We start from the raw sequence: 21,059 nt of genomic DNA, 5'->3' as shown, positions 1-21,059 counted from the left end.
GTCTCCCACGTCAAGGAGAAACCCCCCAAGAACAAATAAATCACTAGTAGTAGGTTATGGATGTATGTACTTGATTCGACATCAATAACAAGTGGTGAGACAACTGTCTTCTCACATAAAACGATGAATGTCTTAACAATCTCCTTTTTGCAGATGGTGGCAGGTACCTTTTTTTCCCTTTGTCAATTACTTAGGGACCTCAAATTTGTGTAGACTATGAGTAATTTGTTGTTCAACAAAAATTGTAATGTTATGTTGAGTGCTCAAAGTTTTCTTTGCTTAGCAAATGTCAATTTTATCGGGCATATTCTGTATCTTTGATCTTATTTTGTTTATTGTAATATTTTTTAATAAAAGGTTTTTATGATGAGGTTGATACATAAGATTCACTACTTGTATTTTAAACTGTGAATATCAATCTAAAACTCTAGTTTTGGTATGGTTCTTGTAGAAGGGAAATTAAAAACACACACACACACACACACACAAAGCAAGGTGCAAGCTGCTTATCCAAAGTATCAACAAACATGTGCACATACTTGTAAGCATTTTTTCCTTTGAAAAGACTTATTTCAAGATTTGATGTCATGTAAAAACATAGAAACATACAATTCTAGACATAAATTGAGTATATTTGAAATTTTCTATTGAATTCGTAACCCAAAGGAAAATTTGTATGCTCAAGTAATACCAAGCAGATAAGTGTGTTTACAGACCATCAATGAGAAAAACATGCTATCCAAGCCATGAAGAACAATTTTAAAATCTCAGGAGGTTCTTAAGATTCCATAATTACACACCGCCAACTTTTACAATGGGTTGTTAAGATCCCATAATTACACCCACTTGCTCTCTCTCTCTCTCTCTCTCTCTCTCTCTCTCTCTCTCTCTCTCTCCAATTTAAACTATAGTAGGATCTGGTCTTCCATTTCCAAGGATGTTGGGATCGACGATGGGTAGGAATCTCGAGGCAAGTAGATTGTCGAGCGGGGTTTTGAACTTGTGACCTCTGCACTAGTAGTCCAATGTCCCAACCACATGTAGCGTGCATTTCATTAATCTCCTACCCGTAGTGGCTGGTGATAAACTATATTGCCTAGGCAAAAGTAATCACAAGCGCTACGAGAGGTGTGTCTTAGTCCTGGGATGTAGAGCCACTTCAGCTGAAGCTTCGATTTGCAACTTGTTGGGGATCAGTTGTGAACAATTTTAGTTCTCGAGAGAATTTCCTTGTAAAAAAATGCACAATTGGTGGCGAGGCTGCTTCATGTCTTGAAGGTGGAGCGAGCTAGCAATTGTATTAAACGACAAAACTAGTCCACGTTCTATGTAGGCACGACGCTCTGTTTTCCACGTTTCCACATGAAAAATACTTTTAATAGTTAAAACTCTTCTCGCCGCTACACTCCATGTGAACAGAAACAACTGCTCGTTGCACAACCTTCAGACCATGTGAACTGGCTCATAGTGCACCCCCTAGATACATATTTATGTTTATCACCCACACCCTTCAAATACTTCGACAGGTTGCGAGCATGGTTACAGTCGTAGTGAGTGCAAATGCAATTCCACTCCACATTGTCTTCTCCAGGGTTTCTGCTGCCGCGGATTCGACGGTTCGCTTCTCATCTTCGCGTGCTTTACTCAAGCCTTCTTCTTTGGCTGGAGTAGCTTGTTCGTCTTGCACAACAAGCGAGCACAATGCTCCCGTGTCGCCCCTTTCCTTGCTCGTGCCAATGGCAGCTGCGTGCCTTCTCAACGGTGCTGGCGCTTCAGCAGCTGATGCGGATAGCGCCAAAATCTTGGTTGAAGGTTTACTCTCTCAGGAGCCTGCAAATGCTCTCTCTCTTCCCACTTGGACTATCCATGTAGCCAGTGTTGTTGAGTGGTTAGCGCCTTATCTCCTTAAATTCACTCTATGCGCATGCACCATTAGCATTCTCGCAAAAATTGGTTGTGTTTATTTGAGGAACGCATGAATTAGGGTTGATTCTGTTTAAAAATTGGTTGTGTTTATTTGAGGAACGCATGAATTAGGGTTGATTCTGTTTCTTTGACAGGTGAAGTTTTTTGTTGATTAGGTAGAATGGAATGGGAGAAGGTTAGAAAATTGGGTTTTTTGTTGGACGTATCTCATAATCATTATTGCTCTTGCTCTCTCTTGCCCTTGGAAGTGCGCTTGCCCCGGGAGTTTGACACTTCTACATGGCCTGGAGATACAAGCAAAGCTTTGGCTTTTATTCAGCAGTTTGATACAACTTTTTGAAGAGGCAACTTTATGAAAGCTTCCAAAGTCAGAAAAGTTGCTTATTTATGAAGGATCAAGAACCAATTCGGGTTGAAGTGGAATATAACGAGTGGTATCCTCCAAACTGGAGACTTCCTCTAGAGGAACCACTTGTTTATCTTGTCCCAACCGCTTCTTCAAGTGGCTAACGTCTCATGTTAGAGAGTAGATCCAATTTGTTAGAGACATCACTAATCTTCTTGATAATTTGGAATGGTTCACAATATCGCGAAGATAATTTCGAGCATTGACCAGTATGAATTGTTTCAGAATCCTTCGGTACCTTACGATACACCCACACGCTCTCCTGGAGAGTACGAGACTGTCGATGTTGGTTTACATAAGAGGAGGCTTGATCTTGGGCAAGATTGCATCCGTACGTACGTACGGATTGTATCTGTACCGTACAATATGTACAGATAGGTTTCGTACGGGTGTTTAAAAAAAATAAAATAAATTCAGCCCTATTTCAAGCGATTTGGATCTATTTTCGCAAATTGCCTTCTGCGGCTGATTCTTGAGAGTGACTGGTTAGATTTTGCAGGTACTGTGCACTGTGTTGTTGACCAGTGCGTGCTCCTCTCTTGCAGGTGCCAAGTAAAATGCCTCGCAAAACCAACCTAGTGTGGGACACGCACACCCATGTGATCAGAATAGTTACTACGTCGAGTCAGCAAGGGTCGGGTACTCGTCAGTGGCAGTGCAAGTATTGTGGGAAAAGCAAGACAAGTACTATTACTCGTGTTCTCAACCATCTTACAGGGAAAGGTACTACGAATCATTGCGATGGTTGTGTCACAAACTCCGCGCATAACAATATAAAATACATTCGGATAAATAGGATTTATCACTTATTACTGAAGCCAGAGGATATAGAGAGAAATAAATAGAGAGAGAGATAGAGAGTGAGAAGATCGACACAGTACTGGGGACCAGAAGATGGGCTGGTCCCCCCCGTAATAGTATCTTTATTACTGAGGAGAAGTCTATACAAGCACTTGAATCGAACGTATTACCACGTTCGTTCTAGAATAAGACTTGATGGTTCCCAGAAGCCTCAACTTCCGATTCCTAGGGCAAAACCCTATTTCAAGGAACTTCCGTTCCTTATTCCAATTCCTCGAGAATCAAGGTTCTCGCCTCTGGATCTCACCTTCCAGACTCAGGGCATGGCATCCCTGCAACTCTCTTTTCAGAGTCCTCTTCCTGCAGAACAACTCTGCTTTCCCGGACACGACGTCCTTACTTGGGAATCCCAACTTCCATATCACAACTTGAGAGACTACCTCTCTCCGATCCGTGGATCTTCTTCCCAAACTCGGGTACGAAACCCTTGGGCTGATCTGGCTCTAGTTCCTCAGAGCGCTTTTCTCCTGCAGAGGCTCATGCCTTCCTTTGCTCCTACTCCCTCACGAAGAGGAAGTACACCTGCAATCAAATACTCAAAGATCACAACATGAAAAAACGTTACCTTCAAAGTCTCGACTCTCGAAACGCAACTCCGTTCTCGAAAAGCAATAACCCGGAAGAGATCTTTACATAGAAAAATCCTCTCTTCCAATCCTACACACAAAAGAAGTGTGTTCTCGGGTTCCTTCTCGTAAATCAGCCCCGTCTACGACGTTTATGGGCTGAAAACAGAGAAAAACAGCAACTTGTCGCGATGGAAACACGCTTCGTAGGCACTTCTTCGCGAGGGAACTCGCGCATTGGGTCTTGGCGACATCTGGTACACTTGGGGCAGCCATGGGCATCACTGGCAACGTCTTCTTTATGGCTGAAATCTGCAGTAGCATCTCCTCCTTGCAAAGATTGGTCCTCCTCTCTGAGTGAGGGCATGTGATGCTTTTACAGCTCCTAGCCACGGGCACGAATAGCTGCTCGCGTAGAGATCGCGGCTGTTTTTTTTTTTTTGGTTTTTTTTCAAAAAAAATTTTCCTTTTTTTTTTCCTGTTTTGCCAGAAAAAGAGAGAGAGAAAACGCTGGCTGATCCGTTGCCTTATTTATCAGATGGTTGCCCACTTATTAAGTGGACGGCCGGCGTATTTTAAAAAATAATCTGAACCTGCCCAAAAACTCAATAAAACCTTATAAGTTAAAAACAATGCTTTCACAGCACTTCCCAGGCGTCCCTGGATGCAATCACATGCACAGTTGCAATGCAGACATAGACTTCCTCGCGGGAAAGCATCTGCTTTCCCGAAAAGCAATCCTGCTTTCTCAGAAAGCATCTGTTTTTCCTCAAAGTTTCCTCTGAACCCATCTTCATTCAAGTGCTTGCTTTTCCTTGTGCACAATTCTAACACAGTTCGGAATTTCCTCCCGACTATGGATATTCCCTTTCCGATGCACCCGTCACCCACCTTGTGACGCATCAGGAATACCCATCACCTAGTCCTTTCCTACCGAACTTACGGTACAATCTCCTTCACGATGCTCTATGTCACCCATCCTATGACGCATCAGAGATGTCCGTTCCCGGATGGTCGGATACTTCTTTCCGATGCTCCCTGTCACCCATCCGATGTGACGCATCAGAAGTACCCGTTCCTGGTGGCCTTACAGATATTCCCGTTCTCAGTGTTCCCGTCATTACTTTAAATGACGCACTAGGAATACTTTGTACTCGGATGTCTCCAATGAGAAAAACCCTCTCACTTAAAATTCCAATAATTCATTTAGAATTATTTTTTCCTTGGTGTTCCAAGCGAGAAAACCCTCTCACTTATAAATCCAATAATTCATTTAGAATTATTTTTCTGTAAGATAAAGCCAATTTAGCAACATCCCTCTCACTTATAAAGAGTTGTCCTCAACTGTAGAGGTCCAACTGAACTGTCGGGGAGAAACCGGAAATATTCCAAATCTTGCTCAATGGTGAGTTGAGCTAGTCCTTCTCAAAAGAGAACTTAAAAATTAAATTAAACAAAAATTCAAAAATTTAATAATTCAATACTTAGCTTACCGATTCATGTCATTCCTCTTGAGGATATCCTTTACCAATCATCAAACTTACGAGCCGTGGAAGAACTCGTCATTCGCGTCTTTCCAACAGATCGAAAGTTTCCTCATTCCAGAGTCTGTTAACTCAATTCCACCTTCTCAATCCGAAAATAATAATCCTCCTAGAAATCAATCTAGGTATCTGTCCTTGCGCATAATCGTGCGTTGTTAGTCTAGAGGGTATTAAACCTCTTGTGTCCTCCCACATAGGGAATGCCAAAGTCATAGAGCATTAAGTTCGATGTCTTTCTTTCACAAACAAAGTTTGCGATCACCTTAAAGAAGGTTGTTGTTTCGGGCCGTCACTCAATGTAGGCGGACGGTTCCAATCCGAAGATTCTTTGTGCACGGCGGCACTTCCTTCCAATCTTTTCCTCCTGCGAGTTATTACCACCAACAGTGATTTCTCGACGCCCATTAGCGTCTCTTCCTTACAAAATCATAAAAAATGATTCACCTTGCGAGCATCAATGACGATTTGCAAAATCTCAGGCAGATAGGATTCTAGCCATAGCATTTTCTGAACGTACGTTCAAACCCGGTTCACAATAGAGCGAACCTTCTTTGATTCTCATGAATGTTCTCCCATATGTAATTCTTACCATTTTGAAACGGTTGGCGAGCTATATTCTTACGGACATAATAGTTCGAATTTATTCCAGCAGCGTGTAAATGCTACTTGACCTTCTCATGGAGAAACATATACTGCAACCAAAAGTTGCTACTGTAATGGTAAAGGCAAATAGCGTACTCAATGACCAACGACCATCGGAAAACCTCTTCCCCGTAGAGAAACTCAAATTCCTTCTACCAAACACATCTCAAATAGAGATTCTCATGTCGAAATATTCTTGCGCGCAAAAAGGCGCTCAAGAGAGTATAACAAACTCTCGTCGAGTTCCTTGGCATAGGTGTGCATCTTCGTGTGTTATCCATGTACTGAAAAGTGTACATAATTCTTAAGCTGTGTTAGAGTTTCGATGAACCTGGGAAATTACCTTCCCTTCGTAAAATCCTTAGAGCGAAGACGCTCAACTTGACGATCACTTGGCTCGATCTTAGAGCAAAACTCGCTCATCAAATAATCTAGGATTTTAATCCTTGGATTCCTCTAGCACAGGCCGTAGTCGTCGCTTGTTCCTTCCCTCCTAAAGAGAGTGTTCATTCACTTGTGCAAAAAGCACTACCATATCTTCCCTTACCGTGTAGGGGGTGTGGGCTTAAAGAGTACTCAAGCTTCATGAAAGCTTTTCTTTGCTTGAAAGCTCATAATGGTTCCTTCATAATTTCCTACCTGCAGTAGCAGGTAATCTGTTTGAGAATTACCGGATACCAGATCAATAGTTGTCCTTCCGGCTAGTTAAGCAAACCAATTCATCTCAGAACACAAAACAATGGTTCAATTTGATCCTGCTCTCGTTAACACTCGAGAGTGGTAGTCCAGGTTAGACATAACCATATCTTGTGCAAAAGAGCAAACAAGCACAATGCACTTCATGATTTCCTCAAAGATGTAACTTTGATTGAAAACTTGCCCTCTCACTTAAAGTTCGAGGGTCTTCTATTCAAGAACTCAAGAGTTAGATTGAATTCCCTTACTCCAAACTTTCTGTGTTCAATGATTCCCGTCCCACTACGGGGATTGGATTCTATGTACACTAAGGTGTACACTTTCAGCTTTTATTGCTGACTCCACCATCTGCTGCAAAGTATCTTGCAGATGGGTTTACAAAATTCGGACAAAAGTCGTTCGTTAAATTTGTTCATCTTTCCTTCCTCAGAGAAGATCAAAATGGACCTACCTTGGCAAGAGTGAACCACTACTTACTTTGACTCGCTCGTGTTCCTATTGGGCAAACCAATCCCAATCTTCTTGAATGCCTTCCTCAAAGCGTAGAGGAAAAAAATTTGTCGGAAAATTCAGCCTTGAATTGAATCGAAGTCTTGTTATAAGTTCCTTGCAGAGCTTTGGTATACCACCAAGTACTTGCAATCCCCTTGAGGTGTTTAATCACATGCCTCATCTTCGACGCTTCTCAGAAATTGCCGTATGCAAAGGCAACTTCAAACTGTCGACTGTAAGGGGTAGCTTTCGGGGCATCTTCCCTTCTGTCAAAAGTATCAAACTTGATTGGAAGTGTTCCTAGGTCTAGAGACCTTCTTCATATCCTTCCCGGAATGACGGGCTTTCATGGCTATAGTTCTGGATTGACGTTCATGGATATTTTCTGGATTCTGAAGAATCTCGAGCATTCCGCTCCTTGGATTCTCTAGGTTCTTGAGCATCATGCTCTTGTCGCCTTCTCAGAGAATCCCAAGCCTTGTGTCGACTTCTTGCAGAGAGAAAAAAATTTTCCAACTCTGCGAGCTTTTCCTTGCAGGACTTAGGGTTCCGCCTGCTTACTTCTCTCTTGGCTTGTCATGGCTTCTTCCCGTATCTTCCCAGAGTCGTCCTCCTTTACAGAGAAAGAGAGGAGACCATGCTCTGATACCACTGTCACAAACGGGAGCGCATAACAATATAAAATACATTCGGATAAATAGGATTTATCACTTATTACTGAAGCCAGAGGATATAGAGAGAAATAAATAGAGAGAGAGATAGAGAGTGAGAAGATCGACACAGTACTGGGGACCAGAAGATGGGCTGGTCCCCCCCCGTAATAGTATCTTTATTACTGAGGAGAAGTCTATACAAGCACTTGAACCGAACGTATTACCACGTTCGTTCTAGAATAAGACTTGATGGTTCCCAGAAGCCTCAACTTCCGATTCCTAGGGCAAAACCCTATTCCAAGGAACTTCCGTTCCTTATTCCAATTCCTCGAGAATCAAGGTTCTCGCCTCTGGATCTCACCTTCCAGACTCAGGGCATGGCATCCCTGCAACTTTCTTTTCAGAGTCCTCTTCCCGCAGAACAACTCTGCTTTCCCGGACACGAAGTCCTTACTTGGGAATCCCAACTTCCATATCACAACTTGAGAGACTACCTCTCTCCGATCCGTGGATCTTCTTCCCAAACTCGGGTACGAAACCCTTGGGCTGATCTGGCTCTAGTTCCTCAGAGCGCTTTTCTCTTGCAGAGGCTCATGCCTTCCTTTGCTCCTACTCCCTCACGAAGAGGAAGTACACCTGCAATCAAATACTCAAAGATCATAACATGAAAAAACGTTACCTTCAAAGTCTCGACTCTCGAAACGCAACTCCGTTCTCGAAAAGCAATTCCCCGGAAGAGATCTTTACATAGAAAAATCCTCTCTTCCAATCCTACACACAAAAGAGGTGTGTTCTCGGGTTCCTTCTCGTAAATCAGCCCCGTCTACGACGTTTATGGGCTGAAAACAGAGAAAAACAGCAACTTGTCGCGATGGAAACACGCTTCGTAGGCACTTCTTCGCGAGGGAACTCGCGCATTGGGTCTTGGTGACATCTGGTACACTTGGGGCAGCCATGGGCATCACTGGCAACGTCTTCTTTATGGCTGAAATCTGCAGTAGCATCTCCTCCTTGCAAAGATTGGTCCTCCTCTCTGAGTGAGGGCATGTGATGCTTTTATAGCTCCTAGCCACGGGCACGAATAGCTGCTCACGAAGAGATCGCGGCCATTTTTTTTTTGTTTTTTTTCAAAAAAAATTTTCCTTTTTTTTTTTCTGTTTTGCCAGAAAAAGAGAGAGAGAAAATGCTGGCTGATCCGTTGCCTTATTTATCAGATGGTTGCCCACTTATTAAGTGGACGGCCGGCGTATTTTAAAAATAATCTGAACCTGCCCAAAAACTCAATAAAACCTTATAAGTTAAAAACAATGCTTTCACAGCACTTCCCAGGCGTCCCTGGATGCAATCACATGCACAGTTGCAATGCAGACATAGACTTCCTCGCGGGAAAGCATCTGCTTTCCCGAAAAGCAATCCTGCTTTCTCAAAAAGCATCTGTTTTTCCTCAAAGTTTCCTCTGAACCCATCTTCATTCAAGTGCTTGCTTTTCCTTGTGCACAATTCTAACACAGTTCGGAATTTCCTCCCGACTATGGATATTCCCTTTCCGATGCACCCGTCACCCACCTTGTGACGCATCAGGAATACCCATCACCTAGTCCTTTCCTACCGAACTTACGGTACAATCTCCTTCACGATGCTCTATGTCACCCATCCTATGACGCATCAGAGATGTCCGTTCCCAGATGGTCGGATACTTCTTTCCGATGCTCCCTGTCACCCATCCGATGTGACGCATCAGAAGTACCCGTTCCTGGTGGCCTTACAGATATTCCCGTTCTCAGTGTTCCCGTCATTACTTTAAATGACGCACTAGGAATACTTTGTACTCGGATGTCTCCAATGAGAAAAACCCTCTCACTTAAAATTCCAATAATTCATTTAGAATTATTTTTTCCTTGGTGTTCCAAGCGAGAAAACCCTCTCACTTATAAATCCAATAATTCATTTAGAATTATTTTTCTGTAAGATAAAGCCAATTTAGCAACAGGTTGTGAGAAGATCCCACCTCAAGTCAAGGAAAACCTAATTCGAGAGACCCTTCTTTCGGAGTACCTTAATCTCATGTTTAGCGAGGATGGGCAGCTGATCATAGATGGTGACATGCCAAGCTTCATGAACAACTTGGGTCCTACTCTCATGAGGAGAGTTGCAGTGAGACCCGAGGCTACCAAGCTTCCCCTCAGTTGGTGGTAGAACTATGAAAGACAAGGTCTTCCACAGCTTTGCAAGCCAGCTCTACATATTCTCTCTCAGGTACTCAAGTTGTAACATGTTTAAGAGTTGTGCCTAAAATGTTGACCTTGTGCACTTTTGTCCTCTAAAGATTTGCACCCTCGTATACATTGCCATCAGGATTGTTTAGCTGGTGCCTTGGTGCACACGAAGATCAAAAACAAATTGAGCACGACCTAGCTAGAGAAGTTGGTGTACTGTCGAGCGAACATGAGGCTACTAGTGCGCTCTTTCCATGCTTTGGGAAAACCCAAGCAGGTTTGAACTTTGCTCCATGATTCAGTCCACTAAAGGCTCATAGATAGACTGGGTTGATTTACTTGAAGAATCTTTATATCTTTTTGGAATTTTATCAGTGTCGGTACAGGTGGATCCTACGGAGGTGAAGATGGTTCCAAACCCTACAGTAGAGGAGATAGATACTCGTATCAGAGACGAGCAAGAGGAGATACTGCGAGAGCTTCATAGAGAGTTGGAGAGTGTGGAGAGGCGAGTCACCGGGTCACGCGCTTGGGCCTTGAGGATCCCTTTCCAGCAGGAGGCTGCAGATCCTGACAGCATACGGCGCGAGAGTATTCGGATTGGGAAGCTTCTAGTATGCAGGCCTCACGTTCGAGCAAACCCAGTTATTCGTCTCCTCCAGACTTCAGAGCAGGGTGATCCACACGAGGATGATGCACACACCAGGGGACCCAGGATTTACAGGGCCAGAGTATGATGATGAGGGCAATGTCCTCACAGTGGCAGAGATTGTCCTCATGATTTATTGTCATCGTCCTTTGATGATGATGATGGCTTTTGAGTGCAGTGCTGAGTGTGCGGTTTTTAGTGCTTACTAGTTATTAGAGTCGGGACTTCAGACTTACAATCTTTGGATTTATCATTTCCATGATTCATTATGATTTATTTTGATGCTCTTAGTTTTATGTGACCATGGCAACAGACATCTGATACTATTTGTTTGTAGACATTGATCAATGGTTAGCTAATCTCACCTTTGCGTTTTCATTCTTCGGTTAGAGTCATGGACTCCAGTTTTTGGCATTTGTAACGGTGTATTGTTGATTTGCTAGTCTTTATTTGAAGTCTTGCTGAATGCATATAAGTAAATGTATGAAGTACTCTTAGTTTTAGGCTTTGTGAAAAAAGGACAAATTTTTACGTACCTAAAAACTCAATCCATTTTGTACTACGTACCTTACGTATCGGATTTGTACCGAACACTACGTATGTTAGGTGCGACGAAAGTGAATGTTGAACTTTGCTCAAGGTGAGTGCTCCGAACTGTGCTCAATGGTTCCTTTTACTTACAGAAGGGAGAGCCTTCCGTTCCTTTAGTGAGAGAGTGCAAATGATCACGAACAAAGTGGTAAACACTATGAATGAAGGTGTTGAGACTGAGAGATAGAGAGAGAAGAGAATACGACACCAGAATGTTGTCAAACCCTCCTCCAAGGGTCCCACTCTCTATGGCGAGAGAGGTCTATGCTATTGATTGCACAAATCTCGTACAATGGTCTAAATGCAATATCCTTGCCGACATGTCGATGACGATGATGACGACGACGAGACGGGTTGAAATTTGAAAACGCTAGGGGCTGAAATCTGCAAATCTTCTATCTGCTGAATTTTGACTCTATGTCGGTGACGACGACGACGACGCGACGAGGATGCGCTGAAAATGCAGTTGCTAAAGTCTGCGAATAGCGAGCTGAATCTACAAATGTTGGCTGATCTGACCGTGTGGCAAGGATCTGCTGCTGATCTGACCGTGCGGCGAGGATCTGCTGCGGGATGGTGAGATCTGCGAGGTTTGGGACTTTTTTTCTGCGGTGTCTATATGCTGGGAATGCAAAACGCTGAAGCCAGGGTTGAATCTGTCGCCGGGAATCTGCAAAACGCTAGGTTAGACTGCATGTTGCAAAAACCCTAGGCCTAAATCTGTTGTCTTCAAAAACGCCAGGCTGATCTGGGAGTCTGCAAATGCTAGGGGATTTGATGCTGTGGAAAACGCCAGGGCTGATATGCTGTAGATGAACGCCAAGGCTGATCTGCAACTGAAAAACACTGGCTGGTCCTTGTGACTGAAAACGCTAGGTTTGCTGTCGAGAAGGTGCCTGTCAGACGCTGGATCTCCGCTGCCTCTTCTGCCAGAAATCACTAGTGCTAGGTTTTCTTATATACTTGCTTGTCAAAATTGCCCTACCCAGTTTCCCAACAAAGTCACTTATTAATAATAAGTGAAAAATGGCTAAAATAGGGGAATCAGGTCTGTGCACTCTAAAAGTGCTCCTGATCGTAATCTGATGATTATGCTGTGTGCAACCAGAGTATATGCATCTACTCTTAAGTGTCTGGACAACGGTCTCCGAAAAGACTCACAAAAGTGCAAGAACACTTCCTAAGCTAGGCTGACTGAACTGAACTGAACCCTAGCCATGAAGTAGCTTGTCCACGTACACAGGGTTAGATGTGCGCGTGACACTGCCAAAGGTGAGGTACGGGTACCGAATTGCAGTGCCTCCTTGTATGAGGCTAGCAAATTTGGATAGTCGATGAAAAATTCCTCGTTTACCCAAGTAGCTTTATGTGTCCCTCGATCCTTGAATTTGAGGAAGTTTTGCTTAGCTTTCTTCTTATTGCCAAATTGGAATTGAAGCAATCTAATAGGCTTTGACTAAAACAATGATTTCTGGTCGTTCTTCTTTTGGATTGCTCCTTGGAAGACTATCCTGGTGGCGGCAACTCGTAAGGTCCACTTTGGAAACTCACTGTGCCTCCTGTAGACGCTCCAAAAGAACGGCCATGTGAGGTCGGCTCCGGAATTTGACCATCCTTGTCCTGAGTGCCCTGAAATTCACACAAATAATGGAATGAGTTTGGTTTCTTACGAACAAAGAGAACTGGTAACCCAAAAGACCATACCTTGGGAGGGCAAAGCCTCCTAAACAGAAATTCACTCGGTTTCTTAAGAACAAAGAAAACTGGTAACCCAAAAGACCGTACCTTGGGAGGGCGAAGCCTCCTAAAGGAGAATTCACCTGGTTTTGGTTTCTCTTTATTCGGTTTATGGAAATGAGAGAAAATTTGCTACTACCAGTCTATAACTTGCGGTTTCTTCTTTGTTGAATCTGGGCTGTTTTGGATTCATCTATACTTTTTTATATTTATACATTTCCTATTTTCTAATGGCTTCAAAAAAATAAATGCACTGCCTTGTATAGTGCAAGGAAGCTAAACGCTAAAGGAAAGGTAAGGAGGAAGAAATGGGTACTCGACCACTTATTTATATGGAGATGAAAAGTCTTTTGACTTTCTATTTCCATGGGGCTTTTCATTTCCTAAACTTAACCTTAATTATGCTTTTGAGATGTTCTGAAAGGATTTTTTATTTTTCTGACATTGGGGGCCCCTACTGGATTCATCTATGTATAAGTTGATTTATGGTGGAGAGTCCAGAGTCCTTTGCAAAATGTCCATAAGAAGTGTTTTGGATTGTGCTGTCCTTGAAATGAGGGGTCAGTTAATCCGTCTGTTTCTGTAATACAGGATTGTTGCAATGGGTTTGGTATGGAGGTTTGGTGATAATCCAAAGAATGCTGCTTGGAAAGGCCTTACCTGGGGAATGGTACTGTATAATCTCTTGCTCTATGTTGCATTCACATGCATTCCTGTTAGCACATACCCATGTTGTATTTTAGTGTGAGTGCATACAGAGGTAGGCATGCACATCTGTTTTTAAAAGCGCCATGGAGCTTGTGTATGCTTGTTTCTTATGCATGCTTGTGTCTGTGTGGGCGCGCGTGCTCGTGTTTCGATACAGAGTTCTACACCAACTATTGGTCTTTGACGACATTAGTGGTAATCTCTTTGTATTTAGTCGATATTATGCATGACGGAGCTGATGGAAATGTCGTCTTTGTGGGTGATAACTACCATGAGTTCACAAATAAGTTCCTGGATTCATCTAGGTGTTGTAAGTAATGAAGAAGCTTCTTTTCCAATGATGCAGGTTCCACTGTTGGGGGGAGCCATGTGTGCGTGTACCTGGCATTTCTTTTACAATGCAGAGTCTCTCGAGGTTCGTTGGAACCCCTGCAATTTGTGTTTTGACAGCTCTTAAAGAGTGTGAACTTGAAGGCCAGTAGATGGCTACATCAATGCATAGTCTGATGGCTAATAAAACATACTACTTTTGCAGCATAGCAGCTAAAATACGTATCTATATTAATATTTTTATAAAAATATCTTTTAAGAAAACCAACTTATTTTATTTGTTCCGGAGAAGTATGTCTAGTGTGTGTATTATACGCTCCGTATTATACATCCTGTTTCGTACTGTTGGAAACAAAATGAAATTGTCTCAATTTGGTGGGCGTATCAAAAAGCAAAATGGTGAGCTGCATATTTGAATCTGATTTTTTATTGAATATTCCGCAGATTTTAGTGGTTTTACAAGCCGCCTTGACAATGATAGGGAATTTCACTATGTGGATAGCTGCATATCGAATCTATCGGTCTAGCTCAAAGTCCATCTAGCTGAGTGGAATCAACTTGATGTGAGATTGGTAATGTACCCATGGGCTCAATTTCTTCAACTTCAAAGCAATGATACTACCCTCAATTATTCTCTGCCGTTTTCAGCCCATCACAAAAGCTACCTGTCTTTCTAGGGGCATGGTAAAATTTGTCTCTTGTCAAATTGGCCAGAACTATTGTTTTTGCTAAATGGGCACTTCCGGCCTATGCAGATGTATGAGAGAGAGAGAGAGAGAGAGAGAGAGAGAGAGCTCATGTTTTACTTTATATTAAGGGCATTGCCAACAGGTGAGATCAAGAGATAGCATGTGGGGGAAAGACAGCACGGCACGAGATTTTGGAGGCAAAGATGAGAAGTTGGTTAAGGATTAGAGGATAGCAGAATAGGGAACTCTGTCCAACCTTGATGCCCAAGTTGATGCTCTCTGTAGACCACATGATTATCTTCAACATTGACAGGCTGTGTGATGAATATTCTATAGTACCTCTTTTCCCTCTTGAGTAACAGAAGAGGGCGGGCAACACATATTGAGTTCAAGACACAATGGATGTATCTTCGAAATCTCTTGGGATTGTTCCTACAATGTTAAGAATTCTCTGCCTCTGTGTTGGAAGCACCTTTCTTGTGGATGCAATGCAAATTTGTAGCCTATGATTTCTTTGATAACAATCAAATAAGAGGAAACTTGATAGTGTTGAAGTGTAGATGTGATCTCTCCACATAGATGGCTTTTCGTCTTCTTGAAAGAAAGGACTATCACTACATGGGATAGAACATTTCTGTTGACACATCGGCCATGGCAACTTATTTTGACAAATTATAATACTATCTATTATTGAAAGTATGTGCCATTAACCTAAGGAGTGGAGGGTCCTCTTATGTTTAATTGAAACTGACTTGTACAATATTCAAAGTGATAAGCACAGTTCACAACTCTTCTGAAGTGGAGTGTGCATCTTCAAAATGTGCAAAGAAACCACCAAAATTTAATCAATTTTTGATAGCTTTGGATCAGGAAAAAATAATGCTGCGAATTGTTGGGTATACTTTGACAATCATAGAAGGGGTATGCTTTTGGTTCCAAGGAAAGTTTTTTTACTAAAAAGGGTACATGAAGAGCTTGTTTAGAAAGATTGTAAGGAACACAATGTACACATTTTAACAAAATTTTCATAGGGTACTGAAATTGCGGCGGTATTATGGTGTTTCTATGTCTACTGTACATGTATACTTAAGTAGCTCAAGTTAAGTGCTTGTTATTACAACTTTTCTTTGAAAGGTGCTGTTAAGGATTGTCCTTGTAAAGTCCCATTATTGCCTCGTGTGAAGGTATGTGTGTTGCTTTAGTCAAGAACTCTGTCCTTGAATAGATACATGTGATAAGACATTCAGCCAAAGAAAAACCTTTAGATCTGTTGAACATGATGCAACTATTATTTTAAAATTTATTATAAGCAATTTTTATGCTTCCCATCAGCTAGTTCTATGGGATTGTGTGCCCGCACACTCACACCTGCATGTTGTAGAGGTTGAGCCATAGCAAGCACACTTAAATCTCCTCGCCTTTACCTTTAGGCCAACTACCCTCAACGCCCGCAATGCAAATATTAAAAGAAGTCCCTTGTTTGTCCTAATTCGGTGCCCCACAAGCATGAAAACATCATTCTTCCTAATTTTGCAGATTTCACTCTTTGGTGAGGGCACCTCAAATTCTTCACATGTGAGGAAGCTCATTACAAAATTTTGTTTTGATTTTACCTTTTGTGACAAGAATTAGAGACTATCTTCTAAATGTTATTTTTTATAGGATAAAAAAAGATGCCAACTTGCTATGAGAGTTGAGAAACATTAGACTGTCAACATTGATCATCATTTGAGATGAATGAATTCTTCATTTCAAAGAGAAAAAGTTTCCTTGAAAAGGTACCACACATGTAAAGGTAGCGGCACACCCTTATATGATGTCCTTCCTCTTGCATAAGAATGTGAACATGTTTCTCTACACCCCGATGCCCAACTTTAGATGAAGCATCGAACTCTAATTGCACCCCAACCTTCACCTTCTCTACTAAAAATCAGCAGTTCGTGTTTTTATCCATCATGTGTGGCCATCCTATCATTGGCACTCTCAAGCTTACACTCTAGAGTTGAGTTCCAGCCACAATGAGTAAAAAACCCACCCACTACCTCATCAGAAAGAACCCACAATTGAGGAGCCCATTGCATAACCTTGACTTGTGTCTTTCCAAAGGCTAAAATAGACCCATGTGGAAGTGACCGAATCACCCACAAAAATGGAAAACTGCAACCCTCTAGCCCTGATGCTATCTCCATCATATCTATTTCATGAAGGATTGTGTGTAGAGGACTGAGCGACGCAGGCATTGATCATCAAGCCACCGCATACACTCCTCATCCTCATTGAACAAGCTAGATCCGGTCCCTTTGTCATTTGAACCACTTGTCCACCCATGAAAGGTGGGCAGTGGGGGGGGGGGGGGGGGGGGGGGGGGGGGGGGGGGCAATTGTGAAGAGGGACGACATCTTTAGATGAGTGAGAAAATTTGTTTCCAGATTGGGAAATATATTGACAATTATGCAGAGGGTGAAAGCATACAAGGGAAATGAGCTCCTGATCTCCTTCCAACCATCTACTTATATAGGTTCGACCATGCCACCTACCTTTAAGGAATCCCTAAATCTATCACTTGTCCCTTGGTCTTGCCCTTAGGATCCTTGTCCTGACATTACTTTCCCCTTGGAGAAGAGTTTTCGTCCTTGAACAAAAAAGTGGGGTATTTCATCTTAAAAACGCTAACGTTTTTCCCCTTGAGCTATATCATGATAGTCAAGAATATGTGTAGGATTATGCGGTTGAGTAAGAGGTTCAATGAAACCAATAAGAACGTCTTGATTGATGATATTGTTGTCTCTATGTAACGTTTATGTAAACGCCTTACATAAAAAACCGGATGAATACGAGTGTGTAAACCAGATCTCTAACTCACGTGATTATTTTGAATGGGTTAGAACACGTAAGCAGTAACTAGATGGATGATTAGTTTTCAGACTGTCTGAAGGTTCTAAAACATGTAAGAATACCTCTTCTTGACTTTCCATGAAAGTGACTTGGCGACGTTCCTTATCAACATACTTTTTGTATTTGTTCTATGTGCTTGTTGAACATTTTGAAGAGCAATTTGCAACATATTCATATATTCCTAGATAAAGTCCTTGACTTGGTGAATCTTCTCCGTAGCCAATCCCACCATATCCATACTAAACTATCGTAACACGCTTTGCACTATTATAAGCAAACTCCAAAATAAAAAGATAATCTTTGCAATTGGATTGCTTTGTGTAAACGTACACTCCCTTCAAGCATGCAATATTAGGAACAATTTTGCTGGCCAGGAATTGTCAAGTATGTAGTATGACTTGTTCATGTAATTGTCAAGTATGTAGTATGACTTGTTCATGCTAGAAGTGTTGTAAACAACATTAGCTGATGATTGTTTCATCTTTTACGCATGTCATGTCATGTTAATGAAAATGTTTCATTAATGATACTAGATGTGATTTATGTTCACATTTCTTATAGGTTAAATGTTTTAACAGGAGCTACCTAATGACTGTTTTGTATTGTTTGTTATGAATTGCTATGGTTCAAGATGGAAAGTATTTAGATTCTTTTACCAGATCGATTTACATATCTATTTCCTCACGTTTCATGTATGTTATGGCCATAAACTAAGCCATAAGTTGGCAAGCACAAAGCACTCCAATCATGGAAATGCAAGTTCGGATAAGTTGTTCCTACTACATGCACACTAAGTGTTATGGGTCGTAGTGTTTAGTAATGGCATATCTGTAGCAACATACAAATTCATACATTTGATAGCTTATGAATGCAATATCTCTATGGATTTTATTATGCATCTACCAAGCGTCTTACGAGGACATGACTCGGTATGGGTATTGTAGTAGATAGGTTGACTAAACTCTATAAGTTTATTCCAATGAAGTCCATTGTTAAGCCTCCAGAGTTAGCCAAGTTGTTTGTTGACAATGTCTAGGTTATATGGATTGCCCAACAATATAGCAAGTGATCGTGTTCCCAAGTTTAACAATCAATTCTGGAGGAATGTGTTTAAATGTTAGAAACACAACACAAAATTAGTATTGTGGACCATCCACTAGAGACGGATGGATAGATTGAATGTAATAATCAAAACCTAGGATTTGAATTTTGGATCTGCAACAATGCTTCTAATCAAACATGATCTGATGCTCCTGAATTTTCGCTTCTCGGTCTAAAAATTTCTCCTTCAGGATAGGTTCTTTCATAGCATCATTACTCTCATGAAACACAAACACCAACCTTGAATGCTGACACAGAAGGTAATCAGACCCAGCAAACATACCATTACAGTAGATAATCAACAAGACAAGAATGCCAGACACAACACACGAATAATTGCAGTACGTTCACCAAATGTGTTGGCAAAACCTTCAATGGCCTAGCGGGATCACCAAATGTGTTGGTTCATCAGCACAAGAATCTCTCTCACACACACATGATCTCAAACAGAGAATAAACACTCACTCCATGATCAGAGTCAGCAAAAGACACAGTCAGATAACTTCAGAGTCAGCAAACAGAACATAGAGAAAAGATCAGATAGAGCAAAGAACACCATGGCTAAAGCTTCTCACGCATTCTCCTACTCAAAACTCTCCAAATTCAACTACTAGCTAATGGTTATAACTGTCCAACCCAAAAAGGTTCTTGACATAAAATATCAGAATCAACAAAATCCGACCTAGCAATATTCCGACCCAACAATATTCAGACTCAGCAAATATCTGGCTGACCAAATATTAGACTCAACATTAATCAGAGTCAGCAAATATCTGACATACCAAATATCAGAGCCAGCAATAATCAGACTTAGCAAATATCAGACTCAGCAATATCTCAGTCAACACTCGTCCCTTGTCACCTTGATGTTGACCTCATTAGTCCACATTTGGGGCATCTCCGGATCAATTGAGCCCAAAAATCTACTAATAAGGACAAGAGACTCTTGTACAAGCCATCCTTTGGCCATGCTACCCTCGTGGCGAGCCCTTTGACGAATGAACCCCTTTAAAGTCTTCATGAATCTCTCCAAGAAGAACATCCACTTGCTATAGACTACCCCAACAACTGCAGCTTCATTGACCACATGCACAAGTTCATGCATTTAATTTGAATGGTAAGAATGTTTGTTGGAAAGTACTTCTCCACCATACACACTGTTTCAATAGCATTTAAGCGTGCTGCATCGATGCTGTCTTCTCTTATCTTTTTTGAACCGATCCGTTGTACCAACTCACTAATTTTGTGGATTTTTCTTCTACGTCATTTGTCAAACAATCCTTTATGGCAATTGGTAAGATAAATTGTAAAAAATTGTGCCAATCGTGGGACTTAAGACCACTAAGATTGTCATCTCTCATAAAAGCCATTTTCAAATAACGCATGTACCGAGTGGGAGTTTTGAATGAAGATATAGTCTTCTTCACTTGTTGCTCTTCTGCACGACTTAAAACCCATGGACCTTTTGGTATAGCAAACTTTCCATTGGGTTTAAGTCGAGGCCACATCTCTGGCATTCGACCCACAGCCTGCAAGTCATCTCTTTGGGCCTTGCTCTCCCTTTTTCCAATGATGGTTTTCCATATGATCTCCCCCACATTCTTGAAGATGTGTATTGGATCGAGCCGATGATTAATCAGCAGGTCACTCCGATACGGGAGTTCATGGAAAATAGAAAGTCTTTTAATTCCAGGTGGCATGAAATCTCCCCTCTCTAGCCACATGTTTTTCCAATCGCTCGCTTTCAATGGATGCATGTTATGTTTGCATATGTTTGGTCCATGTAGCTCATGTCCTTCATGCAAAAATCTACCATGCTCCTCGTAAACTGTCTTACTCAAATGATCAGAGCGGTGGAAGCCAAGTCAAGGACCACATTTTGGACATGCATGATTATCCGAGTAATAAAAAAATCACAAAATAAAATATAAAAGAGTTGGCATAGCCAAGAATAACATGTATGTGAGAGTTTCGGAGGTACTTACCTGAACACTCACCAAAGCCTCGCCAATCATGCATGGTCCACATGAAAATGCCTTGCACATGTACATTTTGTCGTTCGATTGGTTGGGACATATCAACCACATCGATTTCCTGTCCCACCTAACCTAACCTAATCTATAACTTAACCTAATCTATAACCTATAACCTAACCTATAACCTAACATATAACCTATAACATAACCTAACCGGAGTTCGTTTGCATTTTTTGAAGTACACATCATTTTCAAGTTCCTTTGCATTTTTTCTACTATTTGTCACTAGCTCTATCCTAACCTACGACCTAAACCTAACATAACCTAACCTATAACCTAACCTATAACCAAAGTATGTTTGCATTTTTTGAAGTACACGAG

The 21,059-nt window shown here is 41.6% G+C and overlaps 1 protein-coding gene across 3 annotated transcripts; it reads left to right on the top strand.

Moving 5' to 3' along the window:
* Positions 1-1,502: 1,502 nt before the first annotated feature.
* On the top strand, positions 1,503-15,265 carry LOC147461194 (YCF49-like protein). 3 transcript variants are annotated; one of them, XM_086508811.1, is made up of 7 exons: positions 1,503-1,888; positions 13,571-13,649; positions 14,034-14,102; positions 14,462-14,470; positions 14,545-14,589; positions 14,666-14,701; positions 14,849-15,265. In XM_086508811.1, exons 1-7 carry the CDS (start codon positions 1,536-1,538, stop codon positions 14,930-14,932), a joined length of 675 nt encoding a protein of 224 aa, XP_086364937.1. In that variant the 5' UTR covers positions 1,503-1,535; the 3' UTR covers positions 14,933-15,265. The 3 variants fall into 3 exon arrangements, with proteins under 3 accessions (XP_086364937.1, XP_086364936.1, XP_086364935.1); XM_086508809.1 differs by lacking the exon at positions 14,666-14,701 and having other exon boundaries at positions 1,507-1,888; positions 14,462-14,589; XM_086508810.1 differs by lacking the exons at positions 14,462-14,470; positions 14,545-14,589; positions 14,666-14,701 and having other exon boundaries at positions 1,505-1,888.
* The last annotated feature ends 5,794 nt before the right edge of the window (positions 15,266-21,059 follow it).

The sequence above is a fragment of the Adiantum capillus-veneris genome, chromosome 3 (assembly GCF_014529385.1).
Source record: "Adiantum capillus-veneris isolate H3 chromosome 3, ASM1452938v2, whole genome shotgun sequence".
NCBI classification, from domain to species: Eukaryota; Viridiplantae; Streptophyta; class Polypodiopsida; order Polypodiales; family Pteridaceae; genus Adiantum; species Adiantum capillus-veneris.
This window is presented reverse-complemented; position numbering and strand designations above follow the sequence as displayed.

Excerpts from the sequence above, each read along its gene's own strand:
- LOC147461194 (XM_086508811.1), top strand. The coding sequence starts at position 1,536 with ATGGTTACAGTCGTAGTGAGTGCAAATGCAATTCCACTCCACATTGTC. Across the intron at positions 1,889-13,570 it reads GTAGCCAGTGTTGTTGAGTG|GATTGTTGCAATGGGTTTGG; the intron begins GTTAGCGCCTTA and ends TCTGTAATACAG. Across the intron at positions 14,702-14,848 it reads CCTGTCTTTCTAGGGGCATG|GTGAGATCAAGAGATAGCAT; the intron begins GTAAAATTTGTC and ends CATTGCCAACAG.